This window comes from Heteronotia binoei, chromosome 21, assembly GCF_032191835.1.
Source record: "Heteronotia binoei isolate CCM8104 ecotype False Entrance Well chromosome 21, APGP_CSIRO_Hbin_v1, whole genome shotgun sequence".
Taxonomy (NCBI): Eukaryota; Metazoa; Chordata; class Lepidosauria; order Squamata; family Gekkonidae; genus Heteronotia; species Heteronotia binoei.
Genome location: NC_083243.1, coordinates 5,366,368 through 5,387,658, shown reverse-complemented (window position 1 = coordinate 5,387,658; position 21,291 = coordinate 5,366,368). Strand labels below are relative to the sequence as shown.

At 50.5% G+C, this 21,291-nt stretch overlaps 1 protein-coding gene across 1 annotated transcript; it reads right to left on the bottom strand.

The window, feature by feature from the left end:
• Positions 1–1,816: 1,816 nt before the first annotated feature.
• LRR1 (leucine rich repeat protein 1) lies at positions 1,817–20,204 on the bottom strand. Its single transcript, XM_060262548.1, has 4 exons — positions 20,004–20,204; positions 11,597–11,695; positions 6,532–7,259; positions 1,817–2,864 (listed from the first exon to the last, which is right to left on the bottom strand). The coding sequence occupies exons 1-4, from the start codon at positions 20,181–20,183 to the stop codon at positions 2,612–2,614; spliced, it is 1,260 nt and encodes a 419-aa protein (XP_060118531.1). The 5' UTR covers positions 20,184–20,204; the 3' UTR covers positions 1,817–2,611.
• Positions 20,205–21,291: the final 1,087 nt, after the last annotated feature.

Below are 21,291 nucleotides of genomic sequence, written 5' to 3'. Positions count from 1 at the left end.
GGGTGATGTCACATTTTGCCGGCAGAGTCCTGAGTTTTCCAGCAAAGGACAGCGCTGGCTAGGACACACAACAGGTACTTTAGCATAACGGAAGGTCACTGTGGAATCTTCATGGGTTTCGGTGGAGGGACCATGGCTCATCTGCTCAGACTGGGATAGAGAAGGCGGAAGAAACTGGATTTATATCCCACCCTATACTCGGCATCTCAGGGCGGTCACAATCTCCTTTACCTCCCCCCCACACAAGAGACATTGTGAGGTGGGTGGGGCTGAGAGAGCTCTCACAGAAGCTGCCCTTTCAAGGACAACTCCTGCAAGAGCTATGGCTGACCCAAGGCCATTCCAGCAGGTGCAAGTAGAGGAGTGGGGAATCAAACCCAGTTCTCCCACTTAACCACACCAAACTGGCTCTCAACAGTGCTTTTCTCCCTTTTTCACAATACAAGAACTCATGGGCACTCAGATAAAAGGAAGTACTTCTTCACCTAGAGTCATTCATAGGTGGAATTCACTGCCACAGGAAGTGTTGGCAGCTACAAGCATAGGCGGCTTCAAGAAAGGATTGGATAAACATAAGGAACAGAGGTCCATCAGTGGCTATTAGCCACAAGGTATAGGTGGGGCAAGTGATGCTCTGTATTCTTGGTGCTTGGGGGGGGGCAACAGTGTGAGGGCTTCTAGCGTCCTACCCCACTGATGGACTTCCTGATGGCACCTGGTTTTTTGGCCACTGTGTGACACAGAGTGTTGGACTGGATGGGCCATTTGCCTGATCCGACATGGCTTCTCTTATGTTCTTATGTCTGGGGCAGTGATGCTCTGTATTCTTGGTGCTTGGGGGGGGGGGGGGGTGTCACAGTGGGAGGGCTTCTAGTGTCCTGGCCCCACTGATAGACCTCCTGATTCCACCTGGGTTTTTTGGCCACTGTGTGACACAGTGTTAGTTTGGATGGGCCATTGGCCTGATCCAACATGGCTTCTCTTATGTCCAGGGCAGTGATGCTCTGTATTCTTGGTGCTTGGGAGGGCGGGCAACAGTGGGAGGGCTTCTAGTGTCCTGGCCCCACTGATGGCACCTGGGTTTTTTGCCACTGTGTGACAGTGTTGGACTGGATGGGCCATAGGTCTGATCCAATATGGCTTCTCTTACGTTCTTGAGTCTGGGGCAGTGGTGCTCTATATTCTTGGTGCTGGGGGGGGGGTCACAGTGGGAGGGCTTCTAGCGTCCTGGCCCCCCTGATGGACTTCCTGATGCCACCTGGGTTTTTTGGCCACTGTGTGACACAGAGTGTTAGTCTGGATGGGCCATTGGCCTGATCCAACGTGGCTTCTCTTACGTTCAGCTTTGCAGAAGGTCCCAGGTTCAATCCCACCCATCTCTAGTTGAAAGGACCAAGCAGTAGTCTGATTAGGCAGTACTGACCTGATAAACCCAGACTCTGATTCAGTATAAGGTGGCTACAGAGCCACCTGACAGCAGTGCAGATTCTGTGAATTAGGCAGATCACGAGGAGGGCAGGAAGGGCTGCATCACTGCTTCGTTCTTGTGGCCCCTTCTTACCCACCCAGGGAAATGCTGTTTGCTACTTTGGGGTCAGGCAGTTTTTCTCCACGGATCCTGCAAAGTTGGGTGTTTTTTATGCCATCTTCTGGGCTTGGAGCAGGGGTCACTGGGTGTGTGTGTAGCGGGGAGGTACTTGTGAATTTCCTGCATTGTGCAGGGGGTTGGACTAGATGACCCTGGAGGTCTCTTCCAACTTTATGATTCTTTGTTTGCATCAGCATTTAGTAATGCAGTTCAGTAACGCAGAACGACTCCATACAACCAATTTATTTCAGAATCACATCTAAACAAATAACAGCTGTGCGTCGGTGACGTGCCGGCGTAACATCTGCTAGCAGGGAAAAAAGCCCTCCCCATGCAGAGACCCCATTTCCCAAACTCGGGAATTCAATCCCTGCAAGACAACACGCTTCAGGACGAGCAGGCCACCGTTACGCTGACTTGCTCGTGAACGCTCCAGCGTGGCGTAGCGATGGCAGACCCGATCGACTTCTTAAGCGGAGATGCCTCTTTCGTGATCTGACGTGTGCCACAAATAAGTTAGAAAACGTACTTTTAAAGATTAAAAAATACTGTTCCGTGCAAGCCGCTGTTCGAGGAGAGCAGAATCCCTTCCTGCCCCCCCAGCTGAAGGCACGCTTCCGGCAGCCGTCTGACTGGGCGCGGGAGCCACTTGCGAATCTTACGGAAGACAGCAGAAAGAGAAAAGGGCAGTTTCTTGGCAAAGAGGCCCCAGCTGTTCCCATTCAAGCCAGAGTCGCTGGGAGGGAGCGAGGTTTCAGGAGCAGAATCTGCAGCTGGTTGCCCATCATCCCAGACAAAAAGCACGCAAGACTGCATTAGCAACTCCTCCCCACCCCCCAGCTATGTTATTTAAAACTTACAATTCTATTCCTTCCTCTGAGTGGTCGAAAAAGGGGCAGTTGGTAGAACGTTAGGGAACGGCCGGACTCTGTGCCGTGTTTCCCAGTCGCTTCGAGACCAGGCGGAAGGAAGCGCCGGCCCTCCTCGGCTAGATGGAGCACCCCAAGCCCTGTGCCGTAAAGGTCACCGGAGGCCTTGCAGGTGCCTGTCTAGGAACTGGGAGTAGCAAGTCAGCGAGCAGAAGTAGCGCAGGGCGGGGGCCTCCGTGCTGCCCATGTTGTCCACCAAAACCACGGTGTGTGCCACGCTGTGGAGATTCATGGTCACGGTGATCTGAATGAAGCAGCTGAGACAGGCGTGACCGCACGGGCACCTCTTGGACATGGCCAGGTCGTCGCACAGGTGAGAAGGGAGGACGCGGCGGCCATGCGGGATTCTGCGGAACAAGACAGGGGAAAGGGAGTGAGCGTGGGCGGGTTGCGGAAGCTGTTTAGGCGCCCTGAAAATTGCTTCTGACTTATGACAGCCCTGTGAAAGAATGATTCCCTACTGCTATGTATAAGAGCCCCGCGGTGCAGAGTGGTAAAGCAGCAGTACTGCAGTCTGAACTCTCTGCTCACGACCTGAGTTCAATTCCGGCGGAAGCTGGATTCAGGTCGCCGGCTCGAGGTTGACTCGGCCTTCCATCCTTCCGAGGTCGGTCAAATGAGTCCCCAGCTTGCTGGAGGGAAAGCGTAGATGACTGGGGAAGGCAAGGGCAAACCACCCTGTCAGCTATGGCTGACCCAAGGCCATGCCAGCAGGTGCAAGTGGAGGAGTGGGAAATCCAACCCGTTTCTCCCAGATAAGAGAGCTATGGCTGACCCAAGGCCATTCCAGCAGGTGCAAGTGGAGGAGTGGGGAATCAAACCTGGTTCTCCCAGATAAGAGCCCGCACACTTAAGCACTACACCAAACTGGCTCTCCAGTAAGCTTTGATAGAAGAGGTAGCATTTGAACCTGTGTCTCAGATCTGGTCCACGGGTGGCCAAACTCGCTTAACGAAAGAGACAGGGCCTTCTCGATCGCAGGCCCCCCCCCCATTGGTGGAATCAACTGCCAGAGGAAGTGAGGGCCTTGCGGGACCTTGCCCAATTCCACAAGGCCTGCAAGACCACTCTCCTTTGGCTGGCTTTTAACTGACATGGGAGTTTATATTGTAGGAAGCTGAAGACATGCCGTCGCTGCTGGAGAAATATGTGTTACCAAAGAGATTAGCACCGAATCAATGTTGATGGTTTAACTATAGAGTGTTTTTTATATGTAATGCAATTTTATAATATGTTTTGTTTTAACTGGTTGCTGTGATTTTATACCGTGAGCCGTCCTGAGCCTGCTTCGGCGAGCAAGGCGGGATATAAATCAAATGAATAAATAAGAGTCACATAGAATAAACAGACGTTTGAGAGCTACAAGGAAGGAAGACGGAGGGAGAGGTAGAAAGAAAGCAGCTTTAACTGCATTCTCCAAGCCACCAGCTGGCTCGGCTAAGTGATTTAAAGAGAGAAATGCCTTTTCCAAATGGGCTGACGGGGGGTGGTTTCGAGAGCCACACAATATGCGTGAAAGAGCCACATGTGGTTCCCCAGCCACAGTTTGGCCACCTCCATCCTAGGCGGACATTAATAAAAATTTTTTGGGGGTTCTGCTATTGTGTGTGTGCACGTGCCTAGAACTCATGGTGACCTCTGGTGACTCCTACTTGGGCACGAAGGACATTCAGAGAAGGGGCCTGATAAGCCTGCCTCCGGCGCCTACCTCTGGTATTCCAAGGAGGTCTCCTAATTCATATAACTTTTCTTTAAAAATCCCACTATTTTCAAACGTTTTTAAGAGACTCAAACGCAGCTCAGGAGTCCTTCCATATATAAGGTGAGTGGAATCCCAACAAATATTTTGGAAAGCTTCATGTTTACCTGGAGAGGAGGCTGCTGAGAGGTGATAGGATCACCATCTTCAAGTAGAGGACGGTGTGGAATTGTTTTCTGTAGCCCCGAAAGGTAGGACCAGAACCAATGGGTTGAAATTAAATCAAAAGTGTTTCCGGCTCAAAATTAGGGAGAACTTCCTGACCGTTAGAGCGGTTCCTCAGTGGGAGGTGGTGGCTTCCTCCTCGGGAGGTGAAGAAGAATTGCAGATTTATACCCCGCCCTTCTCCCTGAATCAGAGACTCAGAGCGGCTTACAATCTCCTATATCTTCTCCCCCCACAACAGACACCCTGTGAGGTGGGTGGGGCTGAGAGGGCTCTCACAGCAACTGCCCTTTCAAGGACAACCTCTGCCAGAGCTCTGGCTGACCCAAGGCCATTCCAGCAGCTGCAAGTGCAGGAGTGGGGAATCAAACCCGGTTCTCCCAGATAAGAGTCCACACACTTAACCACTAAACCAAACTGGCTCTCCTTCCTTAGAGGTTTTTAAACAGAGGCTAGATGGCCATCTGACAGCGATGAAGATCCTGTGAATTTAGGGGAAGGTATTTGTGAATTTCCTGCATTGTGCAGGGGGTTGGACTAGATGACCCTGGAGGTCCCTTCCAACTCTATGATTCTATGAACCGCTCCAAGAGAAACCGTCGCTCAACACTTCCACTGGCTAATAGTGTTCCACTGGGTGAGGCTTCCTCGGGAGTCGTTTCTCAGCATTCTCCAAATAATTATTTTAATTTTCGCCAGCAATGCATAACCAAAACTCTTTTTTGGCATATGCCAAAGTGCTGAATATAGGGGGATCTTAAAAAAAAGCTATATGAATTGCGAACGCAGCTTCTTCAAGAACCAACTGTGCCTTGTATAATTCTGTTGGATGTAGTTTCTTAGAAATACCTATGCTTTTCATTTTGAATTTAATATAACAAAGTCATTAGTAAATTGCATTGCACAGTTGATTTGTTTTTGGTTTCATTTCAAGGAGAGCCAGTTTGGTGTAGTGGTTAAGTGTGCGGACTCTTATCTGGGAGAACCGGGTTTGAATCCCCACTCCTCCACTTGCAGCTGCTGGAATGGCCTTGGGTTAGCCATAGCTATCGCAGTTGTCCTTGAAAGGGCAGCTTCTGTCAGAGCTTTCTCAGCCTCACCCACCTCACAGGGTGTCTGTTGTGGGGGAAGAAGATAGGGAAATTGTAAGCCGCTCTGAGTCTCTGATTGATTGAGAAGGGCGGGGTATAAAGCTGCAAAAAAAATTGTATAACTGTGTGTTCCTTGGTTTGTATTGAAACGCTGGAAATGCAGCATTCTCTGATCCCTTTGAGAGACCCACTCATACCTCTGACCCACTTGTTTCTCAATACGTCCCTTCCTCGCAGTCAAAATCTATTTTGCTAATTTCTAATGCTTCAGACATTGACTGGGGTGTGTGTCAGAGATGCAAGTCTTGGGGAGGGATGGTGGCTCAGCGGTGGAGCATCTGCTTGGTAAGCAGAAGGTCCCAGGTTCAATCCCCGACATCTCTAACGCAAAAGGTTCCAGGCAAGTAGGCATGAAAAACCTCAGCTTGAGACCCTGGAGAGCCGCTGCCAGTCAGGGGAGGGACGGTGGCTCAGTGGCAGAGCATCTGCTTGGCAAGCAGAAGGTCCCAGGTTCAATCCCCGGCATCTCCAACTAAAAACGGTCCAGGCAAGTAGGCGTGAAAAACCTCCGCTTGAGACCCTGCAGAGCCGCTGCCAGTCTGAGTAGACAATACTGACTTTGATGGACCAAGGGTCTGATTCAGTATAAGGCAGCTTCAGGTGTTCATATGATAGATGATTGATGGATGGATAGATGATGGATGAATAGATAGATGATGGGATAGATAGATGATAGATAGATGATATAGATGATAGATAGATAGATAGATAGATAGATAGATAGATAGATAGATAGATAGATAGATAGATAGATAGATAGATAAGAAGGTCCCAGGTTCAATCCCTGGCATCTCCAACTAAAAAGGGTCCAGGCAAATAGGTGTGAAAAACCTCAGCTGGAGACCCTGGAGAGCCGCTGCCAGTCTGAGGAGACAAGACTGACTTTGATGGACCCAGGAGGGTCTGATCCAGTAGAAGGCAGCTTCATAACTCTTTTACCTGAAATCGACCATCGCTCTCGCCGAACACTCGAGCAAAGTCAAAGGTATTTTGAGCTGTACGTCGGGGACGAGCGGTCTGGGTTGCTCGAACGGGTTGCCGAACAAATCCAGGTTCTCCAGAGAGAGCTTTGCGAAGTCCTCCGGCAAAAATGGGAGCTTGTTGCGGGCAGCAGACAAGAGACGTAGCTGCCTCAGCCGCCCAATCTTGAACGGCAGCCTGACCAGTTCATTGTCGTCCAGCCTCAGGTGAGTCAGTTCCTGCAACTGGCAGAACTGGGCCGGGAGCGCTCGGATCCTGTTCTGGCTGAGGTCCAGAGACTGGAGCGACTTCCGGAGGGTGGAGCCGCAGAGCGCTGCGTTGAAGGCCTCCAGGTGGTTGTTGCGCAGGTTGAGCTCCTGGAGGCACACGAGGTCTCCGATGGTAGCCGGCAGCTTCTTGATGCAATTGTGGCTCAAGTCCAGCTTCCGGAGGCTTTTCAGACAAAGCATGCGCGTGTCGACGCGGGCCAGCTTGCAGTAGGAGGCTTGGAGGTGCTCCAGAGAATACGGGAAGTTGTGGGTGAGCGGATACTCCTTCCTCGATGCGATCGTCATCCTCGTCTTTGGCTTCTCCACTTCCGACGCTTTGGGGGGGACCAAGGCGGAGAGCGGGAGGGCTTCCTCGTGGGCTCCGCTGTTAGCCAGCTTCACGGCGGAGAGGAAAGTCTTCAAAAGGTTGGCGTTGGCCTGCATCCGAAACGGGACACAAAGGTTGTCAGCGCTTGCAGATTCCCTGTCTTTATAAACTTGCCCCAGCGTCAGGAGGTGGGCAGGTTGTTTAAGTGCGCGAGAGAAAGCGCAACGAAGCTTTGGTCTGGCACGTTTTCCAACCAGCACTGCCGCGGGGCCTTCATCATTAGGTAGGGGGTTACTGATACCCCAACATTAAACTGAGTTGGCAAGAGCAAACGCCGACCGCTAAGACAGGAGAAGAGAAAAAGGAAGGACGTTCCAACAGATGCCACCGGAAAAGGCTGTCTGGGAACCCAAATATTCATGTGAACAGAGATTCATCCTTCCTATTCCCCCCTCTCCCTTTCTTTTTTTTAAAAAAAAGTTGGTAAAAGCTGCAGTACCGCAGTCCTAAACTCTGCTCGTGACCTGAGTTCGATCCCGGCGAAAGCTGGGTTCAGATTGATTCAGCCCTTCTGCTGCTTGCACAGGGGGACTACTTTTAACTTTTTTTGTTCGTCTCTTTGTATTTTTATGAGTGCGCCCAGCTGTATTTATAGGGTCACCAGAATTTATCATGTTCATTTGGTTTGAGATTTTGGATATGTACATTGTACTCTGATTTATTGGATTTATATCCTGCCCTCCCCACTGAAGCGGACTCACAATACATAGCAAAACACAGTAATAACATTTACATCAAGAACCTTCATAGAATCAGAGTTGGACGGGACCTCCAGGGTCATCTAGTCCAACCCCCTGCACCATGCAGGAAACTCACAAACACTTCCCCCTAAATTCACAGGATCTTCATTGCTGTCAGATGGCCATCTAGCCTCTGTTGAAAAACCTCCAAGGAAGGAGAGCCCACCACCTCCCAAGGAGGAAGCCTGTTCCACTGAGGAACCGCTCTAACAGTCATAGAATCCTAGAGTTGGAAGGGACCTCTAGAGTCATCTAGTCCAACCCCTGCACAATGCAGGAAACTCACAAACACCTCCCCCTAAATTCACAGGATCTTCATTGCTGTCTTTAAATCACTTCTCCAAGCCAGCTAGCAGCTTGGAAAATGCACTTGAAGTTAGAATCATAGAGTTGGAAGGGACCTCCAGGGTCATCTAGTCCAACCCCCCTGCACAGTGCAGGGAACTCACAAAAACCTCCCCCTAAATTCACAGGATCTTCATTGCTGTCAGATGGCCATCTAACCTGCTGTTGAAAAACCTCCAAGGAAGGAGAGCCCACCACCTCCTGAGGAAGTCTGTTCCACTGAGGAATTGCTCTAACGGTCAGGAAGTTCTTCCTAATGTTGAGCCGGAATCTTTTAATTTCAACCCACTGGTTCTGGTCCTATCTTCTGGGGCCACAGAAGACAATTCAACCCCATCCTCTAGAGAACAGCCCTTCAAGGACTTGAAGATGGTGATCATATCACCTCTCAGCCGCCTCCTCTCCAGGCTAAACATCCCCAGCTCCTTCAACCTTTCCTCATGGGTCTCCAGACCCCTCACCATCTTCGTCGCCCTCCTCTGGACCCCTTCCAGCTTGTCTAGATCCTTCTTAAAATGTGGTGCCCAAAACTGAACACAATACTCCAGGTGAGGTCTTACCGGAGCAGAGCAAAGCGATACCATCACATCACGTGATCTGGACACTAGACTTCTGTTGAAATTAAAACTAACAGTTTAAAATAATTTGGTGCTGATTTCGATACAGTTTAAAGATGGCATCCAGTGATCTGAAGCATCCATTTAGATCTAGTACCTTGGTGGTGGTCAGCATATCAGTTAAAAGCTAACTGAAACAGTATCGTCTTCCAGGCCTTGCAGAACTGGTCAAGGTCCCACAGGACTCTGACCACCAGTGTTTGACATATGAAGAAAGATAGGTATATTTGGTATTTATTCTTTTTACTAAAGTTTGATTGATTTTTTAAAAAGAAAATATGAACAGAGATTCAGGACCAGCTGCCAACTATATATCACGAAAGACACTCTCTGCACAAATTCTGCAAATAATCCGACGTTGCAGGTTCACTGCTTACAGACTGCCATAAGCAAAACTGAAAATCAGAAGTCTTTTTTTAAACATTTCATAATGAGAGACAGCGTGAGCTTGCTTCTCGTCCCGCTTCAGAACTTAGGTGCATCCAAAACACGCCGGGGAACAGCCGGCAGCAGCGTCCCTAAAAGGAACTTAAAACTGCAGAAGGAAAGCTCCACAAGAACAATCCATCATTATATAACGGGTGGTATTTGCGCGCTTTCCTGCAGCGATCCTCAACAAGTCTATATGTTGCGTGAATCTGCTTTCCACTGACTCATTCCCTTGGTCCATCGACGTCACTACCATCTACTTAGATTGGCTATGGCTCTCCAGGGTCAATTTCCCCCCTCCACCTACTGCCTTTTAGCTAGAGATTGTTGGGGATTGCACCTGGGATCTTGTGCGTGCCAAGCAGATGCTCTACTGCTGAGCCACCGTCCCTCTCCCAAAATGGAGATTTGCCAAACACACACGGAAGCTGCCTTCTACTGAGTCAGAACCGGGGGGTTATTTTGTAGAAAAATAGGTGGTGGAACTCATTAGCAAAACTCATTAGCAGATGCACCTCCCCACCCCCCAGCCAAAAGCAACCCAAGGGGTTAATGAGGGCTGCTGGGGGTGTGGCAAAGCCCCTGGTGGCTGGCTGGCTGCTCTCCTAATCCAGGGACTGTTATGCAGCTGCACCTCCTATTCAATGTCGCCCAAAATCACATAAGAAGCAGAGAAAGGGCAGCGTGGGCTTCTCCAGGGGTTAATGGGGGCATGGCAAAGCCCCCAGTGTCTGGCTGGCTGCCCGCTCTCCTAATCCAGGGACTGTTATGCAGCTGCACCTCCTATTCAATGGACAAGGTGGGAGGGGGAAAGGGGGGCCATCAGAAAGGTTCAGGAGCTCTGCTCCACTGAGCTCTTGCTGAGTTCAAGGCCTGGTCAGAACACTGATCCATCACGGCCAGTACTGGCAACAGCTCTCCAGGGTCTCAGACAGGGTCTCTTTCCCATCACCTATTGCCTCATTCTTTATACTCGAGACGACAGGGATTGAACCTGGGACCTTCTGCGTGCGAAGGAGATACGTGACTGTGCAACCGCAGCCCCTCCCCAAAATACATTCTATTGCACTCAATGAAGTTCATTCTTGGCAGCGCGTTCCCACAACTGCACTGCAAGTGTGGCTGCCCAGTCCTGGAACATCAAAGGCGAAGCCGGAGCTTCCTCCCCTTCCGATCCTGTGTAAATTATGCAGAGAGACCGGAGATTCCAACTTGGGTTGTGTTTGACTTGGCAAATAAGAGCAGTGTCTGGCCAGGCACCCTTTGGTGTAGCGGTTAGGTGCACGGACTCTTATCTGGGAGAAGCGGGTTTGATTCCCCACTCCTCCACTTGCAGCTGCTGGAATGGCCTTGGGTCAGCCACAGCTCTCTTATCTGGGAGAACTGGGTTTGATGCCCCACTCCTCCCCTTGCAGCTGCTGGAATGGCCTTGGGTCAGCCACAGCTCTCTTATCTGGGAGAACTGGGTTTGATTCCCCACTCCTCCCCTTGCAGCTGCTGGAATGGCCTTGGGTCAGCCAGAGCTCTCTTATCTGGGAGAACCGGGTTTGATTCCCCACTCCTCCCCTTGCAGCTGCTGGAATGGCCTTGGGTCAGCCAGAGCTCTCTTATCTGGGAGAACCGGGTTTGATTCCCCACTCCTCCACTTGCAGCTGCTGGAATGGCCTTGGGTCACCCAGAGCTCTCTTATCTGGGAGAACCGGGTTTGATTCCCCACTCCTCCACTTGCAGCTGCTGGAATGGCCTTGGGTCAGCCATAGCTCTGGCAGAGTTGTCCTTGAAAGGGCAGCTGCTGTGAGAGCCCTCTCCAGTCCCACCCACCTCACAGGGTGTCTGTTGTGGGGGAGGAAGGTAAAGGAGATTGTGAGCCGGTCTGAGACTCTGTGGAGTGGAGGGCGGGATATAACTCCAATACCTTCATCTACCTCACAGGGTGTCTGTTGTGGGGGAGGAAGGGAAAGGAGATTGTGAGCCCCTCCGAGACTCTTCAGAGTGGAGGGCAGGATGTAAATCCAATATCTTCATCTACCTCACAGGGTGTCTGTTGTGGGGGAGGAAGGGAAAGGAGATTGTGAGCCGCTCCGAGACTCTTCAGAGTGGAGGGCAGGATGTAAATCCAATATCTTCATCTACCTCACAGGGTGTCTGTTGTGGGGGAGAAAGGGAAAGGAGATTGTGAGCCGCTCCGAGACTCTGCGATCCAGAGTAGAGGGTGGGATATAAATCCAATATCACCGTCATCTTCTCATCTCATACCTTGCTGAGGCAGACATCCACTGCGGGTTCCTTCAGCCGTATGGTGGCTTTTCCTTCTTCCACAAACTTGGTAAAAAGCTGTTCTATATTTTCTTTCAACTGGAGTGGGAATTGGGGCGGGGGGTGGAGGAGGAAGAACACAACAAAATTGCCATCTTGAGTAAATAAGCTTTGCTTAATAAAACAGCCCTGACACGTTTCACAAGCACCATAACCCCGATCTAATTAGTCAACTAGATGAACCCATACGGAATCACACCTCCTCTCCATCTACATCCGTCTCGTCTACTCAGACCCGCAGCAGCTCTCCAGGGTCTCAGGCAGAGAAAGGTCTTTCACATCACCTCCTGCCTGGTCCAGAAAAGGGCAACTAGAATGATTAAAGGCTTGGAACACTTTCCCTATGGAGGTTAAAACGCTTGGGGCTCTTTCGCTTGGAGAAACGTCGACTGCAGGGTGACATGATAGAGGTTGACAAGATGATGCATGGGATGGAGAAAGCAGAGAAAGAAGTCCTTTTCTCCCTTTCTCACAATATGAGAACTCGTGGGCACTCAATGAAATTGCTGAGCAGTCGGGTGAGAACGGATAAAAGGAAGTCCTTCTTCACCCAAAGGGGGATTAACATGTGGAATTCACTGCCACAGGAGGTGGCGGCAGCTACAAGCATAGACAGCTTCAAGAGGGGATTAGATAAAATATGGAGCAGAGGTCCATCAGTGGCTATTCGCCACAGCGTATTGTTGGAACTCTCTGTCTGGGGCAGGGATGCTCTTCCAGCAAATTGCAGCGGCTCTTCCAGTGAATTGCAGCCAGTTGTGCAATTTCCTGCTCCTCAAGTTCCAGCGGCCCCTTGCCCCTCCCCAACACCACACCCACACACCCTTTTCCTGTCCCAGGCTTTTAAGAATATGTAATGTAATGTAAAATTTTATTTATATCCCGCCCTCCCCCGCCGAAGCAGGCTCAGGGCGGCTAACAGCATTTCAAGTAAACAATACAGTATGAAAAACATTAAATTCACATTAAAATTCATATTAAAATCAATCAATAATTAAAACATTCCTAAATCAACACTGGCGGTAACTGTTATTAATCTGGCGGTAAACATTAATTCAGTTATTGGTGAACGCCTGTTTGAAGACGACGGTCTTGCAGGCCCTGCGGAACTGGTCTAAGTTCCGCAGGGCCCGCACCTCCTCTGGGAGTTGGTTCCAGAGTTGTGGGGCCGCAACGGAAAAGGCCCGAGTGCGGGTGCTTTGAAGTTTGACTTCTTTTGGCCCAGGGGTATTCAGTCTGCTTTTCCCCACTGACCTCAGTGCTCTCTGGGGCTCATATGGGGAGAGACGGTCCCTCAGGTAGGTCGGTCCTTGGCCATATAGGGCTTTAAAGGTTATGACCAGCACTTTGTACTGGATCTGGTATATGATTGGCAGCCAGTGCAGTCCGCGCAGCCCCGGCCGTATATGCTCCCATCTTGGGAGACCAAGTAACAGCCTGGCCGCCGCGTTCTGCACTAGCTGCAGCTCCCGGGTCCGGTACAGAGGCAGCCCCATGTAGAGAGCGTTACAGTAGTCCAGTCTTGAGGTGACCATCGCGTGGATCACCATTGCTAGGTCCTGACGCTCTAGGAAAGGGGCCAACTGCCTCGCCCACCTCAGGTGGAAAAATGCTGATTTGGCAGTGGCTGTTATCTGGGCCTCCATTGATAATGAAGGCTCCAGTAAGACGCCCAGGCTCTTTACCCGCTGCGCCATCTTCAGCGGCGCCCCGTCAAAGGCCGGGAGAGATATTTCCTTCCCCAGAGTGCCACGACCCACATGGAGAACCTCTGTCTTCGCTGGATTTAACTTCAGCCCACTCAGTCTAAGCCACGTTGCAACAGCCTGCAAAGCCCGGTCCAGGTTCCCCGGGGCGGAGGCGGGCCGGCCGTCCATTAGAAGATAGAGCTGGGTGTCATCTGCGTATTGATGGCAACCCAGCCCAAATCTCCGGGCAATCTGGGCGAGGGGGCGCATATAGATGTTGAATAACATCGGGGAGAGAACTGCTCCCTGGGGCACCCCACAGTCTAGTGTGCGCCTCTGGGATCGCTCACCCCCAATCGCCACCCTCTGTCCCCGACCCATGAGGAAGGAGGAAAGCCATTGTAAGGCCAGCCCCTCAACCCCTATGTCGGCGAGGCGGTGGATCAGCAACCGATGGTCGACTGTATCAAATGCAGCCGACAAATCTAATAACATCAGTATTGCTGCACCGCCTCGATCCAGTTGCCGCTGGAGGTCGTCCACCAAGGCGACCAGGACCGTCTCCGTCCCGTGGCCCGGTCGGAAGCCAGACTGGCACGGGTCTAAGACAGAAGCGTCATCTAGAAATCTCTGTAGCTGCAACGCCACTGCCCTCTCGATAATTTTACCTAAAAATGGTAAATTGGACACCAGTTGGTAGTTTGCCAATTCGGCCGGGTCTGCTGTAGGTTTTTTCAAGAGGGGGCGGACCAAAGCCTCTTTCAGAGGCGTTGGAAAATGCCCCTCTAGGAGGGATCTATTTATGATGTCCCGTAGAGGACATCTAAGCTCCCTCTGGCAGGATTTAATCAGCCAAGAGGGGCAAGGGTCCAAATCACTTGTTGTTGGGCGAGCAGCAGAGAGAATTCCATCAACTTCCTCCAGGCTGAGTGGGTCGAAGTGGTCCAGTACTAAATCTGAAGACTGGCGCGGAGCCTCAGTTTCACTTACTGTGTCTAATGTGATAGGCAGGTCTTGGCGGAGCGACGAGATTTTATCTGCAAAATATTTCGCAAATGCCTCACAGCCTATTTCTAATTCCCTAATATTTGGTTTGCCTTGTGGCAATGTTATAAGATCTCCAATTACTCTAAACAATTGTGCTGGGCGCGATTTTGCAGATGCAATCTTGGCTGCGAAGTATTCTTTCTTTGCAGCCTTGACTGCCATCTCATAAGACCTCATAAGCGTTCTATAGGATGTTCTCGTCGCTTCGTCCCGAGTATGCCTCCACCGTCTCTCTAGTCGTCTGAGCCCTTGCTTCAGCTGAATATGAAGTATCATGCTCCTAGAATATGAAGTATCATGCTCCTAGAGCAGCGTTTCCCATTTGCAGGGTTGCAACCCGGTACAGGGCCACGGAAGCCTCAATACCAGGTCACAAGAAAAGCCAAAGCTAGCCCTGTCCCCAGCAAAGTATGAGCTCTGCTCTGCTCCCTTTCCCGCCTCTCTGATGTGCAGAGAAAAACTAGCCTTGAAGACTGACACAGACTGCAAAGCCTGAGCTCCGTTTTCCTTCCTTCCATCCCCCAAACGTCTGTGTTGTGCAGAGAAAAGCTAGCCTTGAAGACTGACACAGACTGCAAAGCCTGAGCTTCGTTTTCCTTCCTTCCATCCCCCAAACGTTTGTGCTGTGCAGAGAAAAGCTAGGCTTGAAGACCGACACAGACTGCAAAGCCTGAGCTCCGTTTTCTTTTCTTCCATCCCCCAACGTCTCTGTGTTGTGCAGAGAAAAGCTAGACTTGAACACTGACACAGGCTGCAAAGCCTGAGCTCTGTTTTCTTTCCTTCCATCCCCCAGCGTCTCTGTGTTGTGCAGATAACAGCTAGGCTTGAAGACTGACACAGGCTGCAAAGCCTGAGCTCCGTTTTCTTTCCTTCCATCCCCCAACATCTCTGTGTTGTGCAGATAAAAGCCAGCCTTGAAGACTGACACAGGCTGCAAAGCCTGAGCTCCGTTTTCATTGGAGACCTCTATAGAAGAGACAGGCTTTCCTGTCTCCTGGTTCCACCCCCAAAGTCTCCTGGCTCCACTCCCGAATTTTAGTGGGCCATGAAGGAGAAGTTTAAAAATAACCGGGCCATGGGGGGAGGGGAGTTTGAAAAACCCTGTCCTAGAGGCTTGAGGCACAGAGCAGCCTGCAAGGCTCAAGAACAACCTTCCCTCGCACTCAGGCCCGGTTGCCAGTTTCCCTGTAGGTCTCCCTTTCTCTACGCCTGAGGAACAGTCCAGGGAAATTGGAGCCAACTTCTGCTGAAGAGACAGAGCTCTGGCGGAACACACAGAGAGAGATGCCAGTGAAAGTACGGATGAAGCCAGGGTCAACTGAGGGGTTCCATTAATCACAAGAGGACTTATTCCAGCCAGCCCCACTTAGTTCAGCGGCTGGGAATGCTCCATCCTAAATACTGCTGATTTTTTAAATTTTGAAACCACAGAGCACTCTGATGCTCCAAGAGAATCCACATAAGAAAGGTCTGTCTGTGTGTGGGCGTATGCAAACCCAGGAGTCTCTCTTCCTTGCCCTGTGAAGCTACTCCTTTCTGGAACAAGGGGTGAGTCATTCATGCAAAACCACTCTAACGGAACACCAAAACAGCATTGCAAAACATTTCATTTTCCTAGAATCCTAGAGTTGAAAGGGACCTCCAGGGTCATCTAGTCCAACTCCCTGCGCAATGCAGGAAACTCACAAACACTTCCCCCTCAATCAACAGGATTCTCATTCCTGTCAGATGGCCATCTAGTCTTTGTTGAAAAACCTCCAAGGAAGGAGAGCTCACCACCTCCCAAGGAAGCCTGTTCCACTGAGGAACCACTCTAACAGTCATACAATCCTAGAGTTGGAAGGGACCTCCAGGGTCATCTAGTCCAATCCCCTGCGCAATGCAGGACACTCACAACCCCCTCCCCCTAAATTCACAGGATCTTCATTGCTGTCAGGTGGCCATCTAGCCTCTGTTGAAAAATCTCCAAGGAAGGAGAGCCCACCACCTCCCAAGGAGGAAGCCTGTTCCACTGAGGAACTGCTCTAATGGTCATAGAATGCAGTGAATCCTAGAGTTGGAAGGGACCTCCAGGGTCATCTAGTCCAACTCCCTGCGCAATGCAGGAAACTCACAAACACCTCCCCCTAAAGTGTTCCATCTTTTGAAGCCACTTTGCGATCTACCTCTAGCCTAAAAACTGTTTTACAAGTATCCTTTTTAGTTCAGCTAAAAGCTATTGGACTTTATGAAATATACTTACGCATTAGACTTACTAATAAAACAACATTAAAAACATGCTGGCTTGTTTGTGCTCATTTTGTTCGTTAAAACATTTATATCTCACCTCTCCTTGTGGTTCAAGGCAGCTTACAATAAGTTTTTTTTAAAAAAATGCAGAAAAAACAAGAGTGACAAACTCCCAAATCTCTCCTACGCCTAAAAGATGTCTGTCAGTTCAAATCCCCTCAAAAAATGAGCTGGCGTCATCCTATAGCTCCTTGTAAAGATCTCCACCCATTCCACAGAGCTGGAGCCCAGATGGAAAAGGCCTTGGCTTTGGGCAAAGACAGACAGGCATAACTGGTACTCAGAGACATATGGAAGGAAACACAAGAAAAGCCATGTTGGATCAGGCCAATGGCCCATCCAGTCCAACACTCTGTGTCACATAAGAGAAGCCATGTTGGATCAGGCCAATGGCCCATCCAGTCCAACACTCTGTGTCACATAAGAGAAGCCATGTTGGATCAGGCCAGTGGTCCATCCAGTCCAACACTCTGTGTCACATAAGAACATAAGAGAAGCCATGTTGGATCAGGCCAATGGCCCATCCAGTCCAACACTCTGTGTCACATTAGAACATAAGAGAAGCCAGGCTGGATCAGGCCAATGGCCCATCCAGTCCAACACTCTGTGTCACATAAGAACATCAGAGAAGCCCTGTTGGATCAGGCCAATGGCTCATCCAGTCCAACACTCTGTGTCACAGAAGAACATAAGAGAAGCCATGTTGGATCAGGCCAGTGGCCCATCCAGTCCAACACTCTGTGTCACATAAGAACATAAGAGAAGCCATATTGGATCAGGCCAGTGGCCCATCCAGTCCAACACTCTGTGTCACATAAGAACATAAGAGAAGCCATGTTGGATCAGGCCAATGGCCCATCCAGCCCTCACTCTGTGTCACATAAGAGAAGCCATCCAGTCCAACACTCTGTGTCACATAAGAACATAAGAGAAGCCATATTGGAGCAGGCCAATGGCCCATCCAGTCCAACACTCTGTGTCACATAAGAACATAAGAGAAGCCATGTTGGATCAGGCCAATGGCCCATCCAGTCCAACACTCTGCGTCACATTAGAACATGAGAAGCCCTGTTGGCTCAGGCCAATAGTGGTCAAAACCCAGGTACCATCAGGAGGCCCACCAGGGTGGCCAGAGCTCCAGAAGACCTCCCACAGCTGCCCCCCCCAAAAGTCCAAGAATAAAGAGCGTGAGAAACCATTTTGGATTAAACCGAAGGTCCATCCAGTCCAACACTCACAGGCCCTGTTCAGACGCACAGTATAATCAGTTGTCGCTGCTGTTTCATACCGGAATAAAAATGGCTGATCAGACAGCAACATCTGCCTCCCGGTATTAAATCGTAGCAGCCCTCCCCCAATCCTTCTCGGAACCGAAGTATTTCGTTACCTGCTCCTCTGTGGTGTTTTTTGAGTTCTCCGGTTTCACCTCGTCGTTTCTCCGTCTGGATAGTTCTCAACCAACTTCCGGATGTCTGTAGGCTGTCCTGGAGCAAAAGGAGCCTCAGACATCCGGTTTACAGTCGCCATTTTTTTTTTTTTTACTACTTAGCGATATGTGCAGAACCGCATGTTTTAACCTATGCACATAATAGCGGAAGAAAAAAAAAAGAACTGCATGGTGCCGTCGTGTGGACGGCAGAAGACGGTTTCACTGCGGAGTTCCGAATTGCGGTATGGCAGTCTGATCGATAACAAAGATATTTGGAACAGAACCGGGTCAGTTTAACACAGACTCAACACGCTGTGTGAACGGCCGCACAGTGGCTAAAACTCAGGGGCGACCAGGAGGTCCACCGGCAAGGCCAAAACTCCAGAAGCCCTCCCACTGCTGCCCCCCAAGCACCAAGAAGACAGAGCATCACTGCCCCAGACAGTGTCCCATCCGGATCTTGTGGCTAAGAGCCACCACTAATGGACCTCTGTTCCATATGTTTCTCCAGTCTCCTTCACTGTGATGCTACTTGCTTTCGCAATTCATTGCAAAATAATAATTTGAAAGTTTATCGTGTTGTCGGTATCTCCGAGCAGGTCTGGGAAGAAGCAGCGGGTGCATTTCCCCTAAGCCGATGAAGCCCGAAACTCAAAGCGGGAGGGAACCTCCAATATTTGCCCATATCCCCCCTTCAGCCTACATTAGCCTGCCTTGAACCGCTCATTTCTCCTTCGCCGGCTATTGGTGGGTGGGGCAGTTAATCCTCAGAAGAGAGGAGGAGTTTTTGTGTGTGTGTGTGTGTGGGGGGGATGTTTGAAAGAAGAAATCTGTGACTCGGGAGCAATGTTCCCTCTAAGCCAGGGGTGGCCAACGGTAGCGCTCCAGATGTTTTTTTTGCCTACAACTCCCATCAGCCCCAGCCAGCATGGCCAACGGTAGCTGCACTGTTTAGAGCAGGAGTGGCCAAACTGGGGCTCTTTCACACACGTGTGGCTCTCAAAGCCCCCAACACCCCATCAGCCAGCTTGGAGAAGGCATCAGTTGCTATTAGCCACAGTGTGTATGTATATATATATATATACACACACACATACATATATATATTTTCGCCACTGTGTAACACAGTGTTGGACTGGATGGGCCATTAGCCTGATCCAACAGGGCTTCTCTTATGTTCTTATTTATTTCTTTTAACCACTTCTCCAAGCCAAGCCAGCTAGCAGCTTGGAGAATGCATTTTAAAGCTAAAGTTGCTTTCTTTCCACCTCTCCCCCATATATTTGATTTCCTTCCTGTATTGCAGCTCTCAAACATCCAATGTTTATTTCATAGGCTCTCACATTAAGCAAGTTTGAACACCCCTGGTTTGGAGGGACTATGGGGGAGGAAGAATGCATTTAAAGCTAAAGTTGCTTTCTTCCCACCTCTCCCTCCCTCATCAACTTGATTTCCTTCCAGTCTTGCGGCTCTCAAAAATCTGACGTTTATTCTATGCGGCTCTGACATGAAGCAGTTTGCCCCCGCTGGCTTAGAGGGACTATTTTTTTTGGGGGGGGGAGGAGAGAATGCATTTAAAGCTAAAGTTGCTTTCTTTCCACCTCTCTTCCCCATCTATTTGATTTCCTTCCTTCTCTCAAACATCTGACGTTTATTCTATATGGCTCTGACATTAAGCAGTTTGCCCCCCCTGGCTTAGAGGAACTATTGGGGGTAGGGAGGAGAGAATGCATTTAAAGCTAAAGTTGCTTTCTTTCCACCTCCCCCCTCCCCCATCTATTTGATTCCCTTCCTCATCTGCCGTTTATTCTATGCGGCTCTGACGCCAGGCAAGTTGCCCCCCGTCTTAGAGGGACTATGGGGGGGGGGGGGCTCAGGGCTGCCCCTCCCTCACCTGGTACTTGTTGCCGGGGCGGTCGCGGGCGGTGCTGACCAGGAGCCAAACGCCGCCGCCTCCTCCTCCTCCGGGCGGCCTCCCGAGCGACAGCAGCGCCCTAGCGGCTCGGCCCGGCCCCCGCAGCCCCGCCGAAGGCAGCATCCGGCTCACCACCGACACCTCGCACGGCAGCCGCATCCCTCCCCTCAGCCCGCCGCCACCGCCGCCGCTTCCCGCCTCCTGCGCGCGCAGCCGGGCCTCCTCCCGCCCTCACATCTGCGCTTGCGCGCCGAGGGGCTGTCTCGCAAACTGCCTGAGCTACGGGCTCCAATCTCACCTCCCTCCGCGCAGTCCCGCTGTCTCTGAGGAGACGGGAGACGGTTCGGCTACTTCCCGCCTTCCCAGGCCCTTCATGGAATTGGTGGGGTCGAGAAGAGGAAGGCATCGGCAAATGGCATAAACGCCCTACGGCCTCCTCCGCCAGGTCCTTAGGTAGAGGAAGCCCCCCTCCCAAACCACAACCCTAGAGAGGCTTAGGGGCCGGACTTCCGGTCGAAATGGAAAGCAGCCATTGGCTGGCCCGAGAGCGCGGGAGCGCTTTAAAGCTTCAACGGTGTTTTAAGGTGCAAAGTCTGAGAGCCGCAAAGTTTCATTTCTGTGTCTAAGCTTTTGTATGCATGCGCACTTTTTCAGATTCATGTCTGTCTCTGATGTACACACATCTGTATGCATCTGAAGAAGCGTGCATGCGCAGAAAAACATATACCCAGAATGAAACTTTGTGTAGCTTCAGGGTGCCCCGTGGACTCAAACGTCGCTTCAGGCCAACAAGGCTACCCCTCCTGAAGCTGCTTTTGGTTGGCCTTTATTTCGTTTTATTAATTTCTGTCCTGCATTTCTCATCAACGGAGACCCTAAAAAATCTTAACATTGTTCTCTTATGCTTCGTTTTATCTTCACAGCAACCCTGTAAGGTAGATGCAGAGGAGTTAGTGGTGTTAGGCTGTTGCTGCAAAATAGTAGAGTCCAGTAGCACCTTTAACACATTTTATTGTAACAGAAGCTTTCGAGAAATGTCAGGTGCAAGGAGGGTCTGTAGAAACCGGCCAGCAAGATACAGGTCAGGGATGGCCAAACTGTGGCTCGGGAGCCACATGTGACTCTTTCACACATATTGTGTGGCTCTCAAAGCCCACACCAACCCTGTTGGCCAACTTTGGGAAGGCATTTCTCTTTAAATCACTTCTCCAAGGCAGCAGCAGCTTGGAGAATGCATTTAAAATTAAAGTTGCTTTCTTTCTACCTC